Here is a 22,003-nt window from a genome sequence, read left to right on the forward strand (position 1 = left end):
CCCAGAGAGGAAAGGGTCTGGCTGAGACCTTTAACCTCTGCCCTCCACCCATAGCAAAGTGGTGGTGGGGGGAACATACTTCCCCCTGTCTCTGGGCGGGTCTCTGACTCAGCTCAGGGCACCCCCCTCCCCTTGCCCAGCTCCCCAAACCGGTCGGGGCCCTTCTAAAGGGCTCATTAGAGGGGAGAGGCCCCTATCTCCATTCCTCTCTTCCTTTCAGGATTCCCAGGGTCTGGACATTATACATAGGTGACCAAGGCGCCTGGCCCTCCAGGGGGGAGGAATGGGGGTGCTGGAGGCAGAGTTGGGGGGTCGTCATGCTGGGCTTTCCGAGGGTGGGGCCGGGATGGCCGGATGCCGCGGCTGCGGGCGGGGCAAGCTGGTCGCTCCCTCCTCCCTCGAGAGCTGTTGAACCTGTTGTCCCCATCCACTTCCGGGCTGCTGGGAAGGGGGACAGAGCAGCCTCTCTCCTCCCTCTTCTCCAGCCACCTGTCTAGTGGGCAGAAACTGCAGCGCCGGAGCGCAGAAGGGAGCGCGCCGAAGCCTGAGCCGGTGAGGGGGCCAGGGCTTGGGTGGTGGAGGGGGCTGGAGTTCTGGAATCTAGCTCCAGGAGGAGCCGAGGATTCAAGGCCCCTGGTTCGTCCAGAGGGAGACCAGGAGCCCCGACTCCTGGATCCCTCGGTGAGGCGGCAGGGGGCCCGCTCCCTTGCACAGTGGGGTCGGAGCTGAGATTACTGGGCTCCAGAGAGGACGCGGCGGAACCCGACTCCTGAGTCCGCGAAGGAGAAGGTGTTGGGGTCCCTCTAAAGTGGTCCAAGGGATTGTGCGGGGCTGCTGGGAGAGTACAAGGCTCGACACCTGGATAGCAGGGAGAGGCCGGTAGGGGGTGGACTAGGACCCCGGACTCAAATTCTGGTCAAGCCTCCGAGGGAGTGACGCCCCACGAGCCATCGAACCCCGCCCCTAGAAACTCCAGGCCGAGCCTCAGGAATGCTCAGTCGCCTCCTTTGAACTCTTAGGCCCCGCCTCTGGAGCGCTCTCCAGAGCTTTCGGGCGGGGCCTTGAGCCCTCCTGGGCCCCGCCCCCACGCTACCGGGCCACGCCTCCCGAACTCCAGGCTCCGCCCACCCGACAGGAGTCCGCAGAGGCCATGGAGACACGGAGCAGCCCGGACGAGGGGACCCCGCCGCCCGCGGTCCCCGAGTGCGACGCGGAGGTCCGATCTCAAGGGGCCGCCCAGCCCCGGGAGCTCCCCGATGACTCCCGCGAGCAGGAGGTGCCCGAGGCCCCAGCAGAGCTTCCGAGCGGCCAAGGGGCTGAGCAGCAGACGGAGGAAGAGGAAGAAGCGGGAGAAGGCAGCAGCACGGAGAGCAGCCGCGATGCGGTGAGGGACCCGGAGGGCGAGAGCCACGGGGGGACCCAGAGAGACAGACCCAAACGGGTGACAGAGACACAGAGAGACAGGTATAGAAAAACCAGATAGACAGAGACCCAGAGACAGGGAGACTGAGAGACAGACCCAAAAGAGTTAGAGACACTGAAAGACCAGAGACAGAGACTCAGAGAGATGGGGATAGAGACACAGACTCAGAAACAAAGATGCTCAGAGAAACAGAAAGAGAGACAGAGAAACCTTGAGAGACGGAGATACTCCAAGGGAGAAAGAGAAATAGCGATTCAGAGACGGAAGACAGATACTGGGTCAGGAAGATGAAGCCCAGATAAAAGGGGGAAAGACTCAAGGAGACCCGGGGGGAGAGAAAGAGATGCAGGACCTTCGAAGACGTGACGCCAAGAGTATGGGAACTGGATAAAGAAAAAGAAACACCATCCTTGTGTCGGCTCTGTGCCCCTGGGCACTGCGAGCCCCTGGGCCACCTCCCGGGGCCGAGCGATCCCTGGACCTGCACCTTCCCCTCCTTGAATTAAAAGAACTTGGTGGTAGAGTTAAACGCCGACTCAGACCGCCTGAGGGGATGTTTGGGATGGAGAACAGACCTATTTAGTGACTGCAGGGGGCGAGTCCTCCCCAATTGACCACGCCCTCTTCTACCGCAGGTGGAGGCTTCGCCTTCCGTTCAGATCCCGGCCACGCCACCCGCAGCCTCTCAGGCTGGGGAAGGGGTGCGAGGGGCGGCGCGGCGGCTTAGAGCCCAGCAGTTGGAGGCACTGACTCGCGTGGCTTTGTTGGAGCAGCGAGTGAGGGAGCTACAGCGTCAGAGGAAGGAACTGAGGATCCAGGTGAGGCTGCAGACCTCTTGGGAATTCTGCCCCCAACTATTGGGGAACCCCGCAGGGCCAGACTCCCGGTCCTTTCCAACTGCGGGAGCCCAGCTCCATCCTCTCTCCGAATCCAGGAGTTCAGATTCACAGGTCCCTTGTTCAGACCCAGGCGTCCGAGCCCCCAGCCCCCTCCTACTCAGACCCAGGCCTCTGGGTCCCAGGCCTTATATTCTCTCCGCAGATGGAGGTGGAGGTGGCCCTGCTTCGGGGTGAACTGGCTGGGGAGCGAGTGGCCGTCTGGCGCAAGGAGGAGCAGCTCTGGGAACTGCTGGGGCAGCAGGTGGACTCAGAAAAGGGCGTCCAAGAGCAGCGGGAACAGGTCTGTTTGCCCTGCTGGGTCTTCCTCCTCAGTTTTCTTCCTTGTTGGATAGACATTCCTTGTGGTGCTTCTGGGCCCTGGGCCCTGAGGTTATCCCCATTCCCCAAACGGGGATCCTTGGGCTGGGGGCAGGGCGCGGGGAGTGGGCCTATGCCTCTTCCTGTTTCCCTCCTCCCTCCTTGTCCATGACTTTAGGGCCTGACTCACTGCTTCATCTTCCTTTGCCCCATCTCTCTCTGCTCTTTAAATGTCATATTGTGAAAAACATCAAACCAACAAAGGTAGAGGAGTCAGATGGGCTGCCAGGTGGCGTGCTCCCCAGCTTCAGCAGGGATTAATCCTCCGTTCCTGTTTCCTATCCCTCAATTGGCTTCCCTGTCCCTAGTGTTGAAAGCCAATCCCAGACATCATATTGCCTGTAAATGCTTTAGTTTTTATCTTATAGATAAGAACTCCTTTTAAAAAACATTATCCCCATATCATTGTCACACCTGAAGAATTAAAGTTCTTAACACCGTCTCATTTCCAGTCAGTTTTCATGGGTCCGAGGTTGTCTCAAAAACAGCTAACAGTTGGCTGTTTGAATCTGGTCCCCCAAAGGCCAGTATATTGTAGTTGGTGAAATGCCTTGTGTGTATTGTTTCACGTCTAATGGTCCCTGCTTACCGTACTATTTGTTGGAGAAACCAAGTCTTCTGTTCCATGGTCAGTGTGTGACCGGTTGCATGCCTGGGGTGTCCTTTATCTCATTTCTCTTCCTGGAAGCGGGTGGTTGGTTAGATGTAGAGGCTGGGTCAAATTCAGATGTGCTGTAGTGCTTCCTGTGTGCTGGGTCAGGGGGACATTGTCTCTGGTCCTCCAGACCTCAGTGAGGTCAGTCTGATCCCTTCGTAATAGTTATTTACCTAAAGGCTTTAACATCCATTGGTGGTCATTGCTTGGACCAGCTGGCACTATAGGTTGGAAAATGGTAACTTTGTAATTCTATCAAACTCTCTCTTTGCCCTTATATATTGGAATTTCCTGGGGCTGGGTCCTGAGTCTTCGTTTACTTCAAAGAGCCTATATTTCTCCCAGCCCTGATTTCCCTCTCAAAATGTAGACCTACATGTCCCACTTCCTAGGATACTGGTTCCTAGAAGCTCCTTCCTCCCCCAGGACCTGGGATTCCAGACCCCAGCTCCTCCTCCCTCTAACCCAGGAGTCCAGGCCCCCAGCCCCTCCTCCCTCAGACTCAGGAGTCTGGCCCCTTCTCATTCACCTTATCCAAAGCTGACCTCAGCAACTCCCTTTTCCACACTGTCCCTGTCTCACTGTCCCTTTGGCCACCAGGTCAGAGTCCTGAGCCTCGCTCTGTGTGCCTCCTTATGTCTCACCCCAAGCCTGTCAGTCACCATGTCCTGTTCTTTGTGCTCCCTGAACCTCTCTTTCTAATCTGTCTCCTTTACATCTGCTCTGCTCAGACCTCACCTCACTCATTGCTTGGAGGACTCATGAAGGAGCTGGTCTCAACCCCTCAAGCCTATCTCCCAGAGGGATGATTCCACACCTAGATCCTTTCAATCCTTCTATGACTCCCCATTGCCCCAGGATAAGGGCTCCTCAGCCTGGTGGGCCAAACCGAATGTGAGCTGCACCTTGCCTGCCTTTCCACTGTCATGTCCCACCTGTGCTCCCCATCTCTTCCCTCTACCCCACCTTCTCCCTTCTTGACCAGAGTTTGTCCCTACACTTCCTGTACTTTTCAACTTCCATTCATTTGCTCCATGCTGTTCCCCTCTATCCAAAATGCCCTTCCAGCCCCCTCTGTCTCCACTAGTCTAAATACTCCCTGTTTTTTTGGGTTTTTTTTTCCGGCCACGCCACACAGCATGTGGGATTTTAGTTCCCTGACCGGGGGTCGAACCCATGCCCCCTGCAATGAAGCATGGGGCCCTAACCACTGAACCGCCAGGGAATTCCCAGATACTCCCTGTTTTTTTGAGACTCACCTTAAAATCCTCACATCCAGGAAGCCTAGGATTACCCCAGTAGAAATTGCTCCCCGCGTTCTGGGTTCCCACAGTCTCTGTGTTTCACTGCCCTGATTGTCCCAGACTGTAACTGGCTGTGTCCCCTGCTGGAGCACAGGGCCCAGGTCAGACCCCCTTCTGGGTCCCCAGTATCAATCACCCAGCCTGGATATATTTTGCACTCATTCCCTCATTCATTTTTTTAACTTATTTAATTGAAATATAGTTGATTTACAATGTTGTGTTAATTTCTGCTGTACAGCAAAGTGATTCAGTTACATGTATATATATATATATATATATATATATACATTCTTCATCATATTCTTTTCCATTATGGTTTATCACAGTATATTGAATATAGTTCTTTGCGCTATATAGTAGGACCTTGTTGTTTATCGATTCTGTATATAATAGTTTGCATCTGCTAACTCCAACTCCCAATCTATCCCTCCCCCATCTCCAACCCTGGCAACCACAAGTCTGTTCTCTATGTCTGTGAGTCTGTTTCTGTTTCGTAGATTAGTTCATTTGTGTCATATTTTAGATTCCACATATAAGTGATGTCATATGGTATTTGTCTTTCTCTTTCTGACTTCACTTAGTATGATAATCTCTAGTTCCATTCGTGTTGCTGCAAATGGTATTATTTCATTTTTTTAACGGCTGAGTAATATTCCATTGTGTATATATACACCACATCTTCTTTATCCATTCATCTGTCCCCTCATTCATTTCTTAAACAGCTGTTTACTTGACACCTGCCCTTGGGTGGGCCTGTGTAAGTGTGAACCAATCAGACAGGGTCCCTGCCCTCATAGAGCCAACACCCCAGACAGGGAGGGATTTGAGATCTGGCTGGCCTGGCCCCCGCTGGCCTCTGTTTCCCTCCCTGGGCTCAGGCTGAGGCTAAGAGCCTGGTTGTTCATTCAGGAACAGAGGCACCTGAGCCAGGAGCGGGATCGTGTGGAGGGTCTTCGCCAGAGACTCCGGGAGGCCCAGGGGCAGCTCGACTTGCAGCCGGAAGACCAGCGTGAGCGGCTTCTGCAGGGAGTGCAGGAGGTGAGGGTCCACTGGACCCACTCAGGGACCCGGTGTCCAGGCCACTCAGGACCCAGACATCTAGGCCCTCAGTCCTCTGCTTCCCACCCACCTAGTAGCTCGGGCTCCAGCTCCCTAACCCCCAGGACTCTGGAATCTAGATCCTCAGCCCCATCCTCCCTCATTGCCCAGGATTCCCGGTCCCAGCCCACTACCCTCCTGGTTCCTAGGGGTTCAGGCCTCCAGCCTTTTTGTGTTTCCCCCACAGATGAAGGAACAGCTGGATGTGGCCCAGCGTGCCTATGAGGACCTGGAATTCCAGCAGCTGGAGCGGGAGAGCCAGTGGGAGGAGGATTGGGACAGTCCCAGGGCCCGGGCACTAGACCCCAAGGTCCAGGAACTCCAGGCCAGCGTGGTGCAGCACAGGGTGAGTCGGGCTGGGCTAGCCCTGCCTCCCTCGCCGTTGCCCTCTGTCTCCTCTGCTCCCTTCTTTGTCCTCGTGTCTTCCCTGTGTCACGTACTTCAAAATAGTAATGACAGTTGCTGACATTTATTGAGCATCTACCATGTGCTGGTCCTAAATGTTTCACGAATATTGAGTCATTGAATCCTTACAACAATCCTGGGAGACACGTCTTAAGATTTTTTCCCATTTTATAAGTGAAGAAACTCAAGGTCAAGGTGCTCAAGTAATCTTTTCCAAGGTCACTTAGTTCATAAAGGACAGAGCTGGGATCTGAACCCACTAGATCTTCGCCACTAGGCTCCCTGCCTCTCAAGCCCTCATCCCAAATGATGCTCTCACTAGTCCTTTCTGGGGACTTCACATTCAAGGGTCTGACAAGTCTCAATGGAAAAAGCAACATTTTGACTGTATTTAATACAAAGGTTAAAAAAAAAAATACAAAGGTTCCCAGGGTTTTGGCTTAGAAAGTTCTAATGTGGGTCTCCTTTCCCCACCTCTATTTCTGGACCTTTTTCCTGTCACTGTCTCTTTTCCCATTTCTGTCTCACAGCTTCTGTCTGTTTCTGTGCTGTTTCTGTCTTATCTCTGCATCTCTGTCTTTTGGGGTCTGTCTTGGTTCTTTTCTGTATCTCTTCTGGTTTGTCTCTGTCTTTCCCTTTCTTTCTCTCTCTGTTCTTGGCAACGGTGACTTTCTCTGTGTCTCCGTCTCCCTCGGTCTCTGGATTTTGGATCCTCCATCCCTCCAACTCAACTTCAAGTCTCTCTGGACCCCCCCAAAGGGGAGGAGGACACCACGGAGGTTAACTCTAAGTCCCCCACCCCCTCCCAGGCACCCAAATGCCAGGGTCTCTGTTATGGGGTGGAACAAGCCCCAAGCTCTCAAGGAGGACCTGATTCTGGGGGAACCAGCCTGGGGACCCTGGGGCAGCTGACCCCTGATTCTGGGGGTGCCCTGCAGCGCCGGATCCAGGTCTTGGAGGAGCAGCTCAAGTCACTGGGGGAGCAGATGGCAGCTGAGAGCCGGGGGCTGAGCCAGAAGAAGGAGGAGGCCCTTCAGGCCCTGACCCAGGTAAGTTCACCCCAGGCACCTGTCCCACTTGCCTCACTTCCCCCTAGGGCATCCCATTGCCTCCCTGCACCCCAGGTGTCTCCTGGCATCAGGGAGAGCTGCTGGGATGGCCCTTTCCGACCCTGAGGCGTGGCAGCCCTTGATGTCTTGCTGTCCCCTAGGAACGGAGCAGACTTCTCAAGCTTAATTGCCTTCAGGGAACCCCTGGCGAGGACTTCTCTGAGCCCAGCCAGGCCCTCACCAAGGTATGGGGATTTCATGCGACTGTCAGCCCCTTCCTCCCTCAGACCCAGGAGTCCAGGCCCCCTGCCCCCTTCTCCCTTGGGATCCACGATTCTCAACCCCTAATCCCTTTTCCCCCTGGGACGCAGGAGGTCCAGCCTCCAGGTTCCTCAGGGAACCAGACATCTCTGCCCATAGTCCTCCCTCACCAAGACCACATTTCAGCTCTCTTGGGACTTTGAGCCTTTGTTTTTCCATCCAAGAAATGGGCTGGCTCTGGAGGCTTGGGCCAGAGCATCCTTCCAGTGGCCAGCCACCCCACCTGTTCTCCTGCAGCTCCTGTTCACCCAGAAGACAAATCGCCAGTTGCTGGTTCTCCAGGACCCCACTGCTCACGCTGCCGCCGCCACCTCTTCCTGCCTCTTCTCCATTCACAGCTCCCTCCAGGTGCCCCCCCAATGCCTCGTCACCCCGGGTCTCACTGGTAACTGTGGCTTTCTCTGCGGTGCACCTGGGGGAGAGGGAAGGCCGATCAAGTGGTATTAATGTTTATCAGCCTCCAGCTTTATTATTCATTTTCTTTCTTCTGCCTAACACCCCACCCCTCCCCTGGAGAAATGGGACTGTGCCTACCCAGGTGTAAATTTTAAAAGCCACCCAACAGGGCATATTGATAAGAAGGCCTCCTCCCCCCACCCCACTGGCCCCTGGCTCCCTCCCCAAAAGCAGGGCAGCTACTTGTTTCTTGAATATCCTTTCCTCCAGATCTTCTTAAAGCCGGGGATCCCAGCTTATTAGTGGGTTAAAACATTTATTGAGTATGTTGCTACCAACTTTTTTTTTAATATTTATTTATCTATCTATCAATCTATTTATTTATTTATTTTGGCTGCGCTGGGTCTTAGTTGTGGCCCGCGGGATATTTGTTGCAGAATGTGAGATCTTTTTTAGTTGTGGCATGAGGACTGTTAGTTGCGGCATGCGGGATCTAGTTCCCCGACCAGGGATGAAACCCGGGGATGGAACCTGGGCCCCCAGCATTGGGAGTGTGGAGTGTCACCCACTGGACCACCAAGGAATTCCGGCTACCACCTTTTAAAATGAAATAGAGTAGACAGTGGCAGAGTGCTCTGTGTGAGGTAGGGGTGAATAGTCAATGAAAAGAGTTTTGTTTCAGTCATGTGGATAGGGGGCCAGCGCTTAGAAATTGGGAGCTCTTTTTCTATCATGTAAATGTTTTTTTCAGAAACATGTCTATTAGCTACTAGTTGGCTTTTATTTTCTAGCTTAAGACTCTGTCGTGGAGATTGTTTTCCACTGAGACATTTAGAGCTGCCGCTTCCTTTTCAATGGCTCTGTAATAATGATATAAACAATAACAACCATAATGACAGTTAACATTTGTGGAGTCTTCATAGCATGCCAGGCACTGTTTTAAATGCCTCACGTGGATTCACTCATTTAGTCTTTGCAACAACCCTACAAGTTGGGTTCTTCTTTCCATTTTATAGATGAAGAAACTGAGGCAGAAAGGGGAAGTTTCTTAACCAGCTAGTATGCGGCAGAGCTGGGATTTGAACCCAGGCACTCTGTTTTCAGAGCCTATGCTCTGAACCACTCTGAGCTTCTGTGTGGCACACACTTCTACGTGGAGGCACTGAGCCAGCCCTCCCTCTGAGGACAGCGATTGGAGTTTTTTTGCAGTTTAAGCAATGCTGTTAGGAAGATCCATGTATGTGTGTCTTTGTACCCACAATAATAATAACAAATTAATATCAATTATTATCTAATTAATGTTGTCTGTTATAATATTTAATTGTTTCTATTGTCTAATATAATATGCAACATTATCTTATTAATTAATATTAACAATATTCATATTAATATTAATTTTAAGAGCTTAACGTAGGCCAGGATCTGCTCAAAACCATCTTATGCCTTCGAGCCACATGAAGTTGCTATTATTTGGAGGTGAGAAACAGTCAAATACTGACAGTTTGAAGTGCTTCAACCTCATATATATTATATTATTATATACTAATATTATATTATATAATTATTGTTTCATGGATATACAATTCAATAATATACGTTACATATTCATGAAATTTTATGTATATATAATTTTATTTTTTGCTCAGAAGAACCTGCAGAAGTAGGTCTTGTTATTATCTGGGTAAAGGGTTAGCAGAGCTTTTAACTTTCTAGCTGGAAGCTTGATAAAGGTGGACGGTCAGCTGTGTTGCCAGGCAACGTGACTTAGGGTAAATATGACCCTTATAAGTAAATTGCATATCTATAAATACTTGGTGGGAAGCTGGGTCCATTCCTATAGAGGTGTTACCTGAGTCATTGGCTCCTGTGTACATGGAACTTCTAAGGCCAGGTGCACCCTATACCCACCGGCGTGGATCCCACACCCACCTTGCACCTGGGTGTCACCGGGGGGCCAGACACTGACCCCTGGACGCTGGTGGCCGTGCTGGGCACTCTTTTGTGTGTTTTGCATGAGGTCACTCGTTGAATCCTTGCATCAGCCCTGGCAGGGCAGCGGGACGTTGCTCACTTTACAGAGGGGGAATCTCCCCGAGAAGAGCCGTGACTTACCAAAGTCACACACCCAGCTAAGCAGCAGAGCTTAGGTTTGAAGCCAGGCTGCCTGTTTCCACAGCCTGTGCCTTTCGGGAGATGAGGATTTCTCAGGGATCCTTCAGAACCTAAGTGGGTGACTGGTTAGCACCAGCTCAGAGGGAGCGACCGGGGACCTCGGGATACATGAGGAGCCCAGGGAGTGTTTATTTACTCAGCCAGATAAACCGTAAACAAGTGGATAAATGAATGCAGGGATTAACAAATTCCTCCTTGCCCCTTCCTCTCTCTCCCTCCAAGTCCTATTAAATCCTTCTCAAATTCTATACCTTCTTGCCAGGATCATGTGATGACTAAGAGTACCTTGGGTTCCAGTACCTGTTCTGCCACTTCCTAGCTGGCTGACCTTAGAGACAGCTCTGTGCCTCAATTTACTTAGCTGCAAAATGGGAATAATAACAGTATTCATTGGTTAATGCATTAAAACTCTTAGTGTGATTGATGCCTGGCACATAACAGGTGCTCAGTAATGTGGGCACCTGTTACTGTGATTAGAGTTATACTGATTGGTATTATTGTAATTTTATCATTCTTATTCCACCCACTCCCACCCTCATCTCTGGTTTTAGTGACCCTATACCAGCCTCCTCACCGGTTTTCTCTATTTTAGTTTTTGTCTCCCAATAATTTATTCCCCAAACAACAGCCAGAGTGATCTTCATCCCTCCTACTTCAGCTCTTCCCACCAAAAGCCTTCCATGATTCCCCCAGTCTCCTCACCATGGCCCACAAGTCCCTGTGTGGTCTGACCCCTGCCCACCTCTCACCATCCCCCTCCCTGTACTGACTGCTCAGCTGTAGGAGCACTGACCCACCAGCACTCCATACTTGTTCCTGCCTCAGGGCCTTTGCACTTGCTGATCCTGCCACCTGGAACACCCTTCCCCTCAGTCTCCCCTGGCCAACTTTTTTTTTTTTGGCCCCGCCACAGGGCTTGTGAGATCTTAGTTCCCTGACTAGGGATCAAACCCAGGGCCTTGGCAATGAAAGCCCGGAGTCCTAACCGCTGGACTCGCAGGGAGTTTCCCCTGGCCAGCTCTTATCTTTTGGGCCTTAGGTCCAACGTTCAGAAGGCTGTTCCTGGTCTTCCAGTTGGAAGGTGATCCTTTTTTATATCACCGTTTTATAACACACTCTTCACTCACAGCAATTTCTGATGATACACTTATTTATACGATGGCTCATTCAGTTCCTACAATGTCAGCGCCATGGAGACAAGGCTTGGGTCTCTCTTACCCACCTCTTCCCTCAGTGCCAACAATCTGAGGTCTCTCAGCTGGGGAATGCTGGGAATATCAGTTGAAGGCAGGAAAGAGTGAAGAACCACAGGAACTTGGGACGCGGTTTCCTCTTTGTGAAGCAGAGCGAAACTTTCCCGACTCCCAGGGCTTTTATAAGCTGAAATGGTCTTCCGAGGGCCAAGTACACTGTTAGGCACTTGATAAATGTTAGTCACTATTCTAAAAAACGTTTTAAAATAATACGAATCTAGAAAATCACATCCAGGGGGTCCCTGGCGGTCCAGTGGTTAGGACTCTGAGCTTCTACTGGAGGGGAACTGAGATCCCACATGCCGGGTGGTGCGGCCAAAAAAAAAAAAAAGAAAAGAAAGAGAGGGACTTGCCTTCATTAATTATTTGGTTACCCAGGGATATGGTTTTTGTAAGAAATGCAGGGAAAATGCTTAATGGTTTCACTTCATTCTCCTGTCTTCAGAATAGAGTTGGTTCTCCTGCATCCTCCAAGGTGACCAATGCAATTTTTATTTTAGTATTATTATTAACTTGTGGATTACATATATTTGAGCAGTGAGTATCCCTACTGGTGTTCAAATTATGCCACTTATTTATTTTTATTATCCACACAGAGTTTTTGCTCTTTTTTTCTTTAAGAAATTATTTCAGTTTTCTGTCTTGATTACTCTCAAATAATTTTGTTTTCATTTTTTGGTAGTTTTTTTTTATTTTGAAATGATTTAAGACTTACAGAAATTGCAGGAATAGTAGAAAGAATTCCTGCATACCTGTCACCCAGATTCTGTGATTAACATTTTACCACATTTGACATTTGCTTTCTTATTCTCTCTCTGTACACACCCACCCACATACACACACACAGTTTATTATTCTTTCCTGAAGCATGATTCCCCTTTACCCCTAAATACTTCTACTTTTATTACCTAAGGTCAAGGCCATTCTCGTACATAACAACAGTACAGCGACCACATTCAGAAGCTACCATTGAGACAATATTATTCAAGTCCACAGATGTGATTCATATTTTTGCCAATTGTCCCACAATTTTTTTTTAAGCAAAAAACAAAAAAAGAAAAAAAATTTTTTTCTGATCTAGGAACACAGGTTGCATTTGGTTATCATGTTTATTATTATTTTTTGAACTAATATTCCTTTTGTTCCAAGTTCAAAGGTCATGGGAGGATAGTCAGAGAAAAGACCTTTCCCACCATTGTTTTCATCCACACAGTTCACCTCCCAGGGGTGGCCAGGGTTACTAGTGTCTCCCGTCTTCCCAGAGATCCTCTGTATTTAAACAGTCATGTATATACTTTCCCCCTCTTTTTGTTTTTGTTTTTGCGGTACGCGGGCCTCTCACTGTTGTGGCCTCTCCCGTTGCGGAGCACAGCCTCCAGACGCGCAGGCTCAGCAGCCATGGCTCACGGGCGCAGCCTCTCCGCGGCTTGTGGGATCTTCCCGGACCGGGGCACGAACCCGCGTCCCCTGCATCAGCAGGCGGACTCTCAACCACTGTGCCACCAGGGAAGCCCTGTTATTCTGTCTGATATAAACAGCATCCTCCTCCTTTTTATATATGCTTTGGAGTTTTCCTCCATGCAGATGATCCCTAGTTTATCCCTGCCTCCTTTTGACGGGCACTTAGGTGGTCTCCGGGCATCTTTGGGGATTAACCTTGAAATCAGGTCATTTTGCACATGTCTGAGTGTCTCCACAGATATAGTCCTAGAAGTGGAATTGGGGCTCAAAGTTACCTATGCATTTGTCATTTTGATTTTCTTTTCTGTTTTTGTTTGTTTTTCTTTTCCTTTTCTTTTTTTTTTTTTTCATTGACTTTAAAAAAGGAGCCAAACTGGCCTCCATAACGGTTGTTGCAATAAAACGGCCCCCAGCATTGTGGGAGCACACCTGGGTTTCGCACACTCCCATCAACACTGCGGGCTTTTGGGGTTTTCTTTAACAGTTTTATCAAGGTATATAGTTCACCTGTGCTACAATTCACCCGTTTAAAGCGTACAATTCAGGGGTTTTTAGTCACCGAGTTGTGCAGCCATCACCACAATCAATTTGAGAACATAGTCATTATCCCTAAAGAAACCTCATACCCTTTAGCCATCACCCCTCAGTTCCCCTCTCCTCCCAGGCCCTGGAAACCGCTAACCCACTTCCTGTCTCCCTGGATCTGCCCGTTCTGGACGTTACACCGTGTGGTCCTTTGTAACTGGCTGCTTTCACTCAGCATCACGTTTGCAGTGGCGTTTTGATCTGTGCCAGTGAGACGGTGGTTTTACTTGGCAGTTCTCCAGCTTCATGGTGGAGCCTCAGCATCTTTTCTTGTGTGCGTGGGCGTTGTGTGTTTTCAGGGCTCCATTGGCCTCCAGGGGACTGGAAGCCTGCCCCGGAAGAGGGGAGAGAGAGTGAGCCAGAGGGGATCCCCCCGGCCTCTGTCCTTCTATTGTACTGGTGAGTACGTACCCCTCCCCTGTGTAGGCTCTTCCCCCGTTAACCACCCTCCTGCAGCACAGGATGGAGGAACCTGGTTGCCTCTGTTGGGGTAGAGGTGGAGGGGCTTAGACACGGTAGCATCCCAGCCCCCCAGCCCTTCTCCCCGCAGGAGCCCTGAAGGCCTCGGCCCTCCCGCCCTCAGCCAGAGACTCCGGGAGACACCCCCTCTATCAGCTGCTGAACTGTGGCCCCAGAAATAGGTGAGACATCAGGGAGAAGGTGGGGAGATGGGGGGAAGAAGTCGGGCTGCTGTAACCTGCGCGTCTCTGTTCTCTGCTCCCAGTTGTGGGGCCCTCCACCTGGACATTGCCCGTATGGAACACCTCCTGCAGCAGGCTGTGGCAGAGAGGGAGCGGCTGCTCCAGGCCAGGGTGAGACGGCAGCCCCTCCCTCCTCCCTCAGCCCCAGGTTCCAGACCCCCGGCCCCTCCCCTCTCAGACCCAGGATCCAGGCCCCCGGCCCCTCCCCGCTTAGACCCAGGATCCAGACCCCTGTCCCCTCCTCCTTCAGACCCAGGAGTCCAGGCCCCTGACCCCTCCTCCCTCAGGACCCAGGAACCCAGTACGTTTTTCCCACTTATTATTGGTTAGCATTCTCGTTGATGTTTTCTTTCTGCACTCACAGGAAGGGACAAGAAGGAGCACGGAAGGTGCCTCAGACCCCCCTGTACCTGCTGTCATGGTCAGTCCCACCCCTAACCCTCCCCAACCACTACTCCCCTGGTCTGTCTTGCTACCCTGGCCTCTGCCCTGTCTTATCTCACCCTGTCAGTCTCCTCCAACGGCACAGGAAGGTATCCTGGGCTTGGCAAGTGGAAAGGGAACTCGAAAGGCCTAGTTCCTGTTCCCATCAGGATCGTCTGTATTCGTGGCGTGTCCTCGGGTGACACGCTCCATTCTCTGTGCCTGGGTCCCCTCTTCTGTAAGTGGGTGCCGGTGTCAGAGAGTCAGCAGTTGCCGCAGAATGAGGGTAACCATGTGCTGGGGCTTTCAAATATTATTTGAATTTTTGTTTTATTTATTTGATTCTTTTAAAAAACTTCTGATTATAGAAATATTCAAGCATATTCAAAGGTAATAAACCTCCATGTACCCCCCCACCACGCAGCTCTAGTGATCATCAATGTTGAATCTTGTTTTACTTACCAACTTTGTTGTACTGAATCCTCACCTAATTCCCACTCTGCAGTGGAATATTTTAAAGCAAATTCCAGACATTTCATTCATATCTCACTATGTATCTCCAATAGATAAGGTTTTTTTTTAACATAACAAAAATTCCACTGTCATAGTTTATGAGATTATTAATAATTCTGCGACTTTCTGATACATGATCCGTATTCACATTTCCCTAATTGTCTCCAAAATGTCTTTTTATAGTTGGTTATTTGAATCTGGACCCAAACAAAGTATGCACACTGCATTTAGTTAAAATGTCTTTTAAAACCCTGAGATAGAGTCCTCCCTCCCTGCTTTAAAAAATGCCATTAATTTGTGGGAAAAGTCACTTATCCTGTAGAATTTCTCACACTCTGGCTTTAGCTGACAGCTCCTTATTAAAATTTTATTTCTACCTACACTAAGAACATGAATACTTTTTGTTATAACAGACACTTCAGAATTGGGAAAGTGAAGTTCCCCTCATCTTACCTCCGGAAGTGCAGGTGTTTTCTATCGCGGAGAAGCGTTCAAATCTTTTTTTTTAATACTTTCCTACATACACCGATCAAACCATATTTGGTGAATTTATTTTCCTTGTAATCGAGTACATCATTCCCAACCTGCTTTTGGTTCTCTCAACCATTTGGCATATTCTTATTCCTTTCAACCCAGTATTTACAGAGGGCCTACTGCGTGGTAGGCCCTGGGTTATATAGCAGTGGCCAGAGTGACAATCCCTGCCCTTGGAGAAGCTGGCGTGTAGCAGGGGAGAGAGACAAAAAGCAGCGTCAGTAAGTAAAATAAGTAGCACGTCAGGTGCTGATAAGAGTTCAGGAATAAAATAAATTGGGAAGGGCAGTGGGGCCTTCCGGTTTCAGGCATAAGCTCTACCTCATTAAAAATGAAGCACTCCTGCTGTGTAGCATCATCATTTATTAAACGGTTCCCTGTTGACTGCACTGTCCCCCCCACCCCACCCCCTTACGGCTCAAGCTGCCTTCTCGTGCCCGTGAGCAGGTGTGTCTCCGGGATTCGCACCTGGAAGTGGAATCACCAGGTCAGGGAGCCTGACAGCAGCGAGCTCATCCGTGAAACAGCCCCATGTGGAGGGTGCTGTGATCACCGCCGAGTTTCAGTGTAGGGAAACTGAGGCTTCCAGAGGGACAGGCGTTCCAGGGAGGTGACATGGGTGGGCAGTGGGGGAGCTGACAGTCCCAAGCCCATCCCTGCTGTCCCGGATTGGGGCCCGGCTCCCCCACATCCTACCTGGGTGACCTTGATGAGTCAGTTCCTCTCTAGAAGCCTCAGTTTCCTCGTCTGTCAAATGGGGGCAATAATGGGTTGTTTTGGAGAGGCAACAAGGTGATCACTTGGCACAGTGCCAGCCACAGAGTGGGACCTTCCATACGTGGTGATCAGGAGTGTTACCGTGTGGATTTGGTGAGAGGACCCAGTGGGTGCCTCACTGCTGTGGCCTCTCCCGTTGCGGAGCACAGGCTCCGGACGCGCAGGCTCAGCGGCCACGGCTCACAGGCCCAGCCGCTCCGCGGCACGTGGGATCCTCCTGGACCGGGGCACAAACCCGCGTCCCCCGCATCGGCAGGCGGACTCTCAACCACTGCACCACCAGGGAAGCCCTGGTGGGTTCCCCTTTAACCACCCCTTCCCCTCCTGTGCATTCCCCGGCTCCTCCCCATTTCCCCTCCTCCTCATTCTCCCCTGTCTCCATCCAATGAGTCTCACCTCTGTTTCTCATCCATTCTTGCTTTGGCCTTGCTTCAGTGTTTTCAGCCCTTGATACTCAGAATGTGGTCCACGGACCAGCAGCATCGGCGTCCCTGTTCCCTGGGAGCTTGTTAGACGTGCAGAACCTCACCCTCACCCCAGACCCCCACCCCGGAATGACTGAATCCCAGGCTGCATTTTAACAAAATCCCTAGGGGGTCCCCTTGCATGCTGAAGTCTGAGGCCTCAGTTTGACCACGGAGATCATACCATTCTTTGCAGGGATCATTTGGGAAGAATAGGTATGATCAGGCTGGGCCTTGTAACAGTAGACACTTTGATCACCTTCATTCTTCTCCCCTTTATGGCCTCCTGAGATGACACTCTGCCTGGGGAGTCCTGGCTCGTCAGCTCTGGCTGTGTGACTTGGGCCTAGTGACTTAACCTCTCGGAGTCTTGGTTTCCACATCTGTAAAATGGGGACAATGATGTACTTACCCCTTGAAGAGAGTTTGAGGGGACACAGATTATACCTATAAAGTGTTTTGTTAGCACAGGTAATAATCAGTAATTTCATCACAACAAGAATAATAACAATAATAATAATGATGGAAACAGCGCTCTCATTTATTGATCACTCACTATCTGGTCCCTGTTTTACAGAGACAGTAGATGAGGGTCCCACCAGGGTCCATCACTTCTCTAACACATCTCTGGTGTTTCAGGGTAAGCGCTAGGGTCAGGAAGACCTGAGTTTGCCACCCAGCTCTGCCACTTAGAAGCTTTGTGTGACCTCGGGTGGATTATTTTCTCTCTGTACTTCAGTGTGCTCATCTGAAAAATGGGGCTCATAGTAGCCCTGACCCGAGGGTGGCCGTGGGGAGTCAAGGAACGGACGCTGGTAAAGCCCTGGGCAGAGTGTCAGTTCATCGCTTTAGCTGTTGGAAATATCATCTTGATCGTCATTGTTAATGAAAGGCTGTGCCGGGCCTTATACTCGAGCTACTCTGACCAGCACCCCTCGGGGGCGTCCAGGCTGCAGGACCTGCCCCCCCACCCCATGAAGTCACTGCCCCCTTCTCTTGCTTTCCCAGGCCCCGCCCACAGCCCCATCCCGCCCTCCCGGCCCTCGGGTCTTGGATCTCCGGCAACACCTGGAACGCTGGGGCCACAACCCGGAAAGCTGCCCGCACATACGGGTGTCTGGGGGCTACTGCCGCGGACCCCTGGTGAAGATGGGAGGCCGTATCAAGACCTGGAGGAAGCGGTGGTTCTGCTTTGACCGCCAGGCCCGCCGCCTGGCCTACTACACGGGTAAGCCCACCCTGGCTGCCTTGGGACCCGGGCCCCCAGGACCCTGGAAGAAACCACAACAGACTTTCACCCCAGAAACCTAGGCATCCCACCCTCAGCCCCCTTCTCTCTCAGGCCCACGAGTCTGGATCCCCAGCCCCTTTCCCCTTTAGTGAGCCAGCCCTCCTCAGTAACATGGGTAACAGTTTTGTACCACTCTGGTTCCCCAGACCCCATTTTCCTAAGGTGCCCTAGAGGAGCATTGCCAGTGCCCAGCCCACAAATCTGGGGTTCCAGGCCCCTCCTCCTTTCTCTCTAGGAGAATCAATGACGCTGAATCCCTCCTTGAGTCCCTGCCCTTCTCAGGGGCCAAGGCACTAGGGGACCTAGGATTCCAACTCCCCAGACCTCATTCTCTGGTCTTGTCCAGTCACCACACCAATCTCCCTCCTAGTCTCCCGTCAACATGCACTCACCTCCCAACCACAGTACTTTAGGGACCTACAGACTCTGCCACCATGTTCCTCACCCCCACCCCAGTCTCGGGACTTGGGCCCAGTGACTCCCCTGCTCCCCCCACCATACACACCTCTCACTGGCTCTGTTTCTCCCTCACCTCCCTCCATCAGACAAAGAACAGACCAAGCTCAAAGGCGTCATCTACTTCCAGGCCATTGAGGAAGTCTACTACGACCACTTACGCTGCGCCTTCAAGGTGAAGCCCCTGCTTGGTGCTGCTCTGCCCTCCTGGTTGGAGCCCCGGCTGTCAAGCCTGATCTTATCCCTGGGAAAGGCCACCCACAGCCCCTACTCCATCCAGCACAGGAAACCAACAGATCATTTCACTGCAGGGACCAAAAATCAAGAGCTTAGTCTTTGGCTCTCAGCCCACTGATATTTTTCTTGGAACAAAAGTTTTAGAGCAGAAATTTGGCAAACGCAGATGCCAAGTTGAGAATAAATGTCTGAATTGGGCAGGGTGAGGACTGAGGCAGCCTGGGAGCATCTAAAGGAGACGATCATTCGTTGGCATCTGCCCATCATTGCCAAATGGTGATGGGCCCCATGGTGTCATATCATATTTATTTTTCCCCAGAGGACGCAGGAATTGGAACTTTTATAAAAATAAAAGTGCAAAAAAATAAAAATAAGTAAAAAATAAAAGTGCAGTGCGAGAAACATACAATGTTTAGAAAGCTCTGGAGAGCAACTGTGGCTTTTTAGAGCTTAGGCTGGAATCCGAGCTGTGGGACATCAGGAAAGTGACTTCCATTCTCCAGCCTTAGTTTTCTCACCTGCAGAATCGGCACTCTTCAGCCCATTTCTTCAGAGTTGAGAAGGTTAGAAACAGATAATGGACATAAAGGATTTACCTAATTCAGGGTTGGCAACTAGGTACTCAATAAATAGGTTGTAGACACTAGGTGTTTCCCAGTTACAAACCAGGGGGACCTAGATTTTGGGGGGAGGGGAAATTTGAATGTCTGTATTTATTTCTAATATAGGAGAAGGTAGGCTGGGGGATTGGGACATGGGTCCGTACTCTTTTTTTTTTCTTTTCTTTTCTTTTTTCGGTACGCGGGCCTCTCACTGTTGTGGCCTCTCCCATTGCGGAGCACAGGCTCCGGACGCGCAGGCTCAGCGGCCATGGCTCATGGGCGCAGCCGCTCCGCGGCATGTGGGATCTTCCCGGACCGGGGCACGAACTCGTGTGCCCTGAATCGGCAGGCGGACTCTCAACCACTGCGCCACCAGGGAAGCCCCCATCCTCTTTTTGAATTCCTCTTGCTCCCATAATTCTAAGGGCCTTCCTGTGTTAATTCATTTAATCCTCATAACCCAACGAAGTAGGTAGCATCATTTAGGAAGACAGATGGGGAAACGTTCAGGGAGTGTAAATAACGTGCCCAACCCCACAAAGCCTATAAATAGCAAGGCTGGGATTCCAACTAGGGTGGACTCATAACCATCTCCACTCCGCTTCTTATTCCAGAGCCCGAACCCTCGCCTAACGTTCTGTGTCAAAACCTACGAACGCCTTTTCTACATGGCGGCGCCAAGCCCAGAAGCCATGCGCATCTGGATGGACGTCATCGTGACAGCGGCTGACGAGAACCACGACCCCTGAGTGAACATATCCTCTCAGGGGGACATCCCAGCGAGGCTCTGCCCCGCACGCGCTGCCTCGAAGCCACGCCCACTGCTGGAAATCCTGGGCCAGCCCCTTTGGAACTCTCCCGGGAATTTTGTGGGCTCGGCGGTTCGACAGGTCTGAGCTGCGCAGTTCTGGGCTGCAGGTGTCTTCCCGGACCGGAAGCCAGCCGCTGAGGCTCTGCCTTGGGTGGGAGGAAGATTGCGGGGGCGGGAAGGAACTATTTATTGGTGCTCCTGTGATACTGAATTAAACTTGGAGGAAAAACAGTGGTTACTGCTGAGGTTCCCAGCACAGGCGTACGGGGCCCCTCGACCCCTAGGCAGGACATCTGAATTACGGGTACCTCGGAGACCATGCATCCTTTAGCTGTTCTACCCTTTAGGAATGGAGACCTTCAACCCCAAGGTCATGGCTGGGAGGGGCGGGGGTGTGGGGAGGCATGCGTCCTTAGTCTTGTGGCAATTTTGTTTTTTCAGTTTGTGGACCCGCCTGCTTCCACCCTTTTGGACGTGACTGGGCTATTGGCAATTTCTAGGAACTCCTAGGCTCCTGCCCTCCAGGCCGTGACATATGTTATTCCCTCTGCCCTTCCCTTAACCACCTAGCTCCTTATTCTTCGCGTCTTAATTGGGATGTCCCCTCCTTCAGGAAGCCCCCTTTGAGCCCTCCTGTCCCATTCCTGAACATTGTGGGTCATCACTGGTGATGGATCTATGTCCTGACGGACTGGGAGCTCCCTGAGGGCAGAGCCAGGGCTGTCCTGGTCATGGCTGTGTCCCCAGCACCAGAGGGCACATTTCATCCCATGAAAGTGGAAAAAAAAAAAAAAAGCTATCCTTTCACCTGTGGGTCTTTATGTAATGTTCCCTTTGCTAAGTCACCTTTCCCCACTCCACCCTACTTATCATTTAGGTCATAGCTCAGATGTTTCCTTCTCCAGGAAGCCTTCCCTGATTCTCCTGGCTGAGTCAGATGCTCCCTCTGGGCTTCCCATCCCAGCCTTGATCACTCTGCCTGCTCCTTCCCCATCACGGCTTTGACTACTCTAGGTCATCCGTGTGTTTGACGGGTGTGTTTCCCGTGCTGGGCGGGAGCCCCAGGAGGCAGGGGTTGGGCTATTTCCATCACTACTGAGTGCTTGGCACACAGCAAATGGCCTGTAGGCAAACTAGGTGTTGAGGGAATAAATTGATAAGAAAGACGCTGAGGATGGGGCGATGGTGAACGACAGGCATAGAACTTTTCATCATTTACATCTCACCTAAGGTGTCTCCTCCTTCAGGAAGCTCTCCCTGATCCCTGGTGGGCTTCCGCAGTCCCCTGAGCTCCCCGACTACAGGACCACTCCCTGACCACTCTAGGCTGTCACTGTGTGGTACAGGTCATTTCCTCCCTTAAACCTCTCTGGAACTAGGCATCCAGTCCCTCTGGTTCCCATCTCTTCAGGACCTGGGTGTCCCATCCCAGGATTCCTTAAGGATCCAGATGTGCTCCTGAAACCCCGGAATGCAAACACTCCTTGGGGACCCGCGGTGTTCCTTGGCCTCTACCTCCAGGTGTGAGGCATCTAGATTCTTGGATCATTTCATCCCTTAGCCCCTCTGCAAACTGTCCCCTTACTGGGACCAGCTTCACGGGCATGTGACTAGTGCAGTTGACAGGTCCCATGTTCAGAAGAGCCCTCTCGGCTTTAATTATCTGTGATTGCCATCCGGAAATTCTTAATTTTGTATTTGAATTTGTGTTTTGTAAGTGAAGTCTGAAGGGTGTGGAGCTTGAGCTGGGGGGACTGGAGCCTCAGCTCAAATGAGGTCCCACACCTGCCATCTCCCACCTCCCCGGAATAGGTTC

The 22,003-nt window shown here is 51.3% G+C and overlaps 1 protein-coding gene across 2 annotated transcripts; it reads left to right on the forward strand.

Moving 5' to 3' along the window:
• The first annotated feature begins 441 nt into the window (after positions 1-441).
• On the forward strand, positions 442-20,410 carry PHLDB3 (pleckstrin homology like domain family B member 3). Of its 2 annotated transcripts, XM_059999233.1 has the most exons (16): positions 442-552; positions 1,020-1,384; positions 2,059-2,241; positions 2,465-2,602; positions 5,548-5,676; positions 5,924-6,082; positions 7,080-7,190; positions 7,352-7,435; positions 7,749-7,859; positions 13,678-13,777; positions 13,914-14,019; positions 14,103-14,190; positions 14,444-14,500; positions 17,799-18,018; positions 18,627-18,712; positions 19,991-20,410. In XM_059999233.1, the coding sequence occupies exons 2-16, from the start codon at positions 1,151-1,153 to the stop codon at positions 20,123-20,125; spliced, it is 1,941 nt and encodes a 646-aa protein (XP_059855216.1). In that variant the 5' UTR covers positions 442-552; positions 1,020-1,150; the 3' UTR covers positions 20,126-20,410. The 2 variants fall into 2 exon arrangements, with proteins under 2 accessions (XP_059855216.1, XP_059855217.1); XM_059999234.1 differs by lacking the exon at positions 7,749-7,859.
• Positions 20,411-22,003: the final 1,593 nt, after the last annotated feature.

This window comes from Delphinus delphis, chromosome 20 (genome assembly GCF_949987515.2).
Source record: "Delphinus delphis chromosome 20, mDelDel1.2, whole genome shotgun sequence".
Lineage (NCBI taxonomy): Eukaryota > Metazoa > Chordata > Mammalia > Artiodactyla > Delphinidae > Delphinus > Delphinus delphis.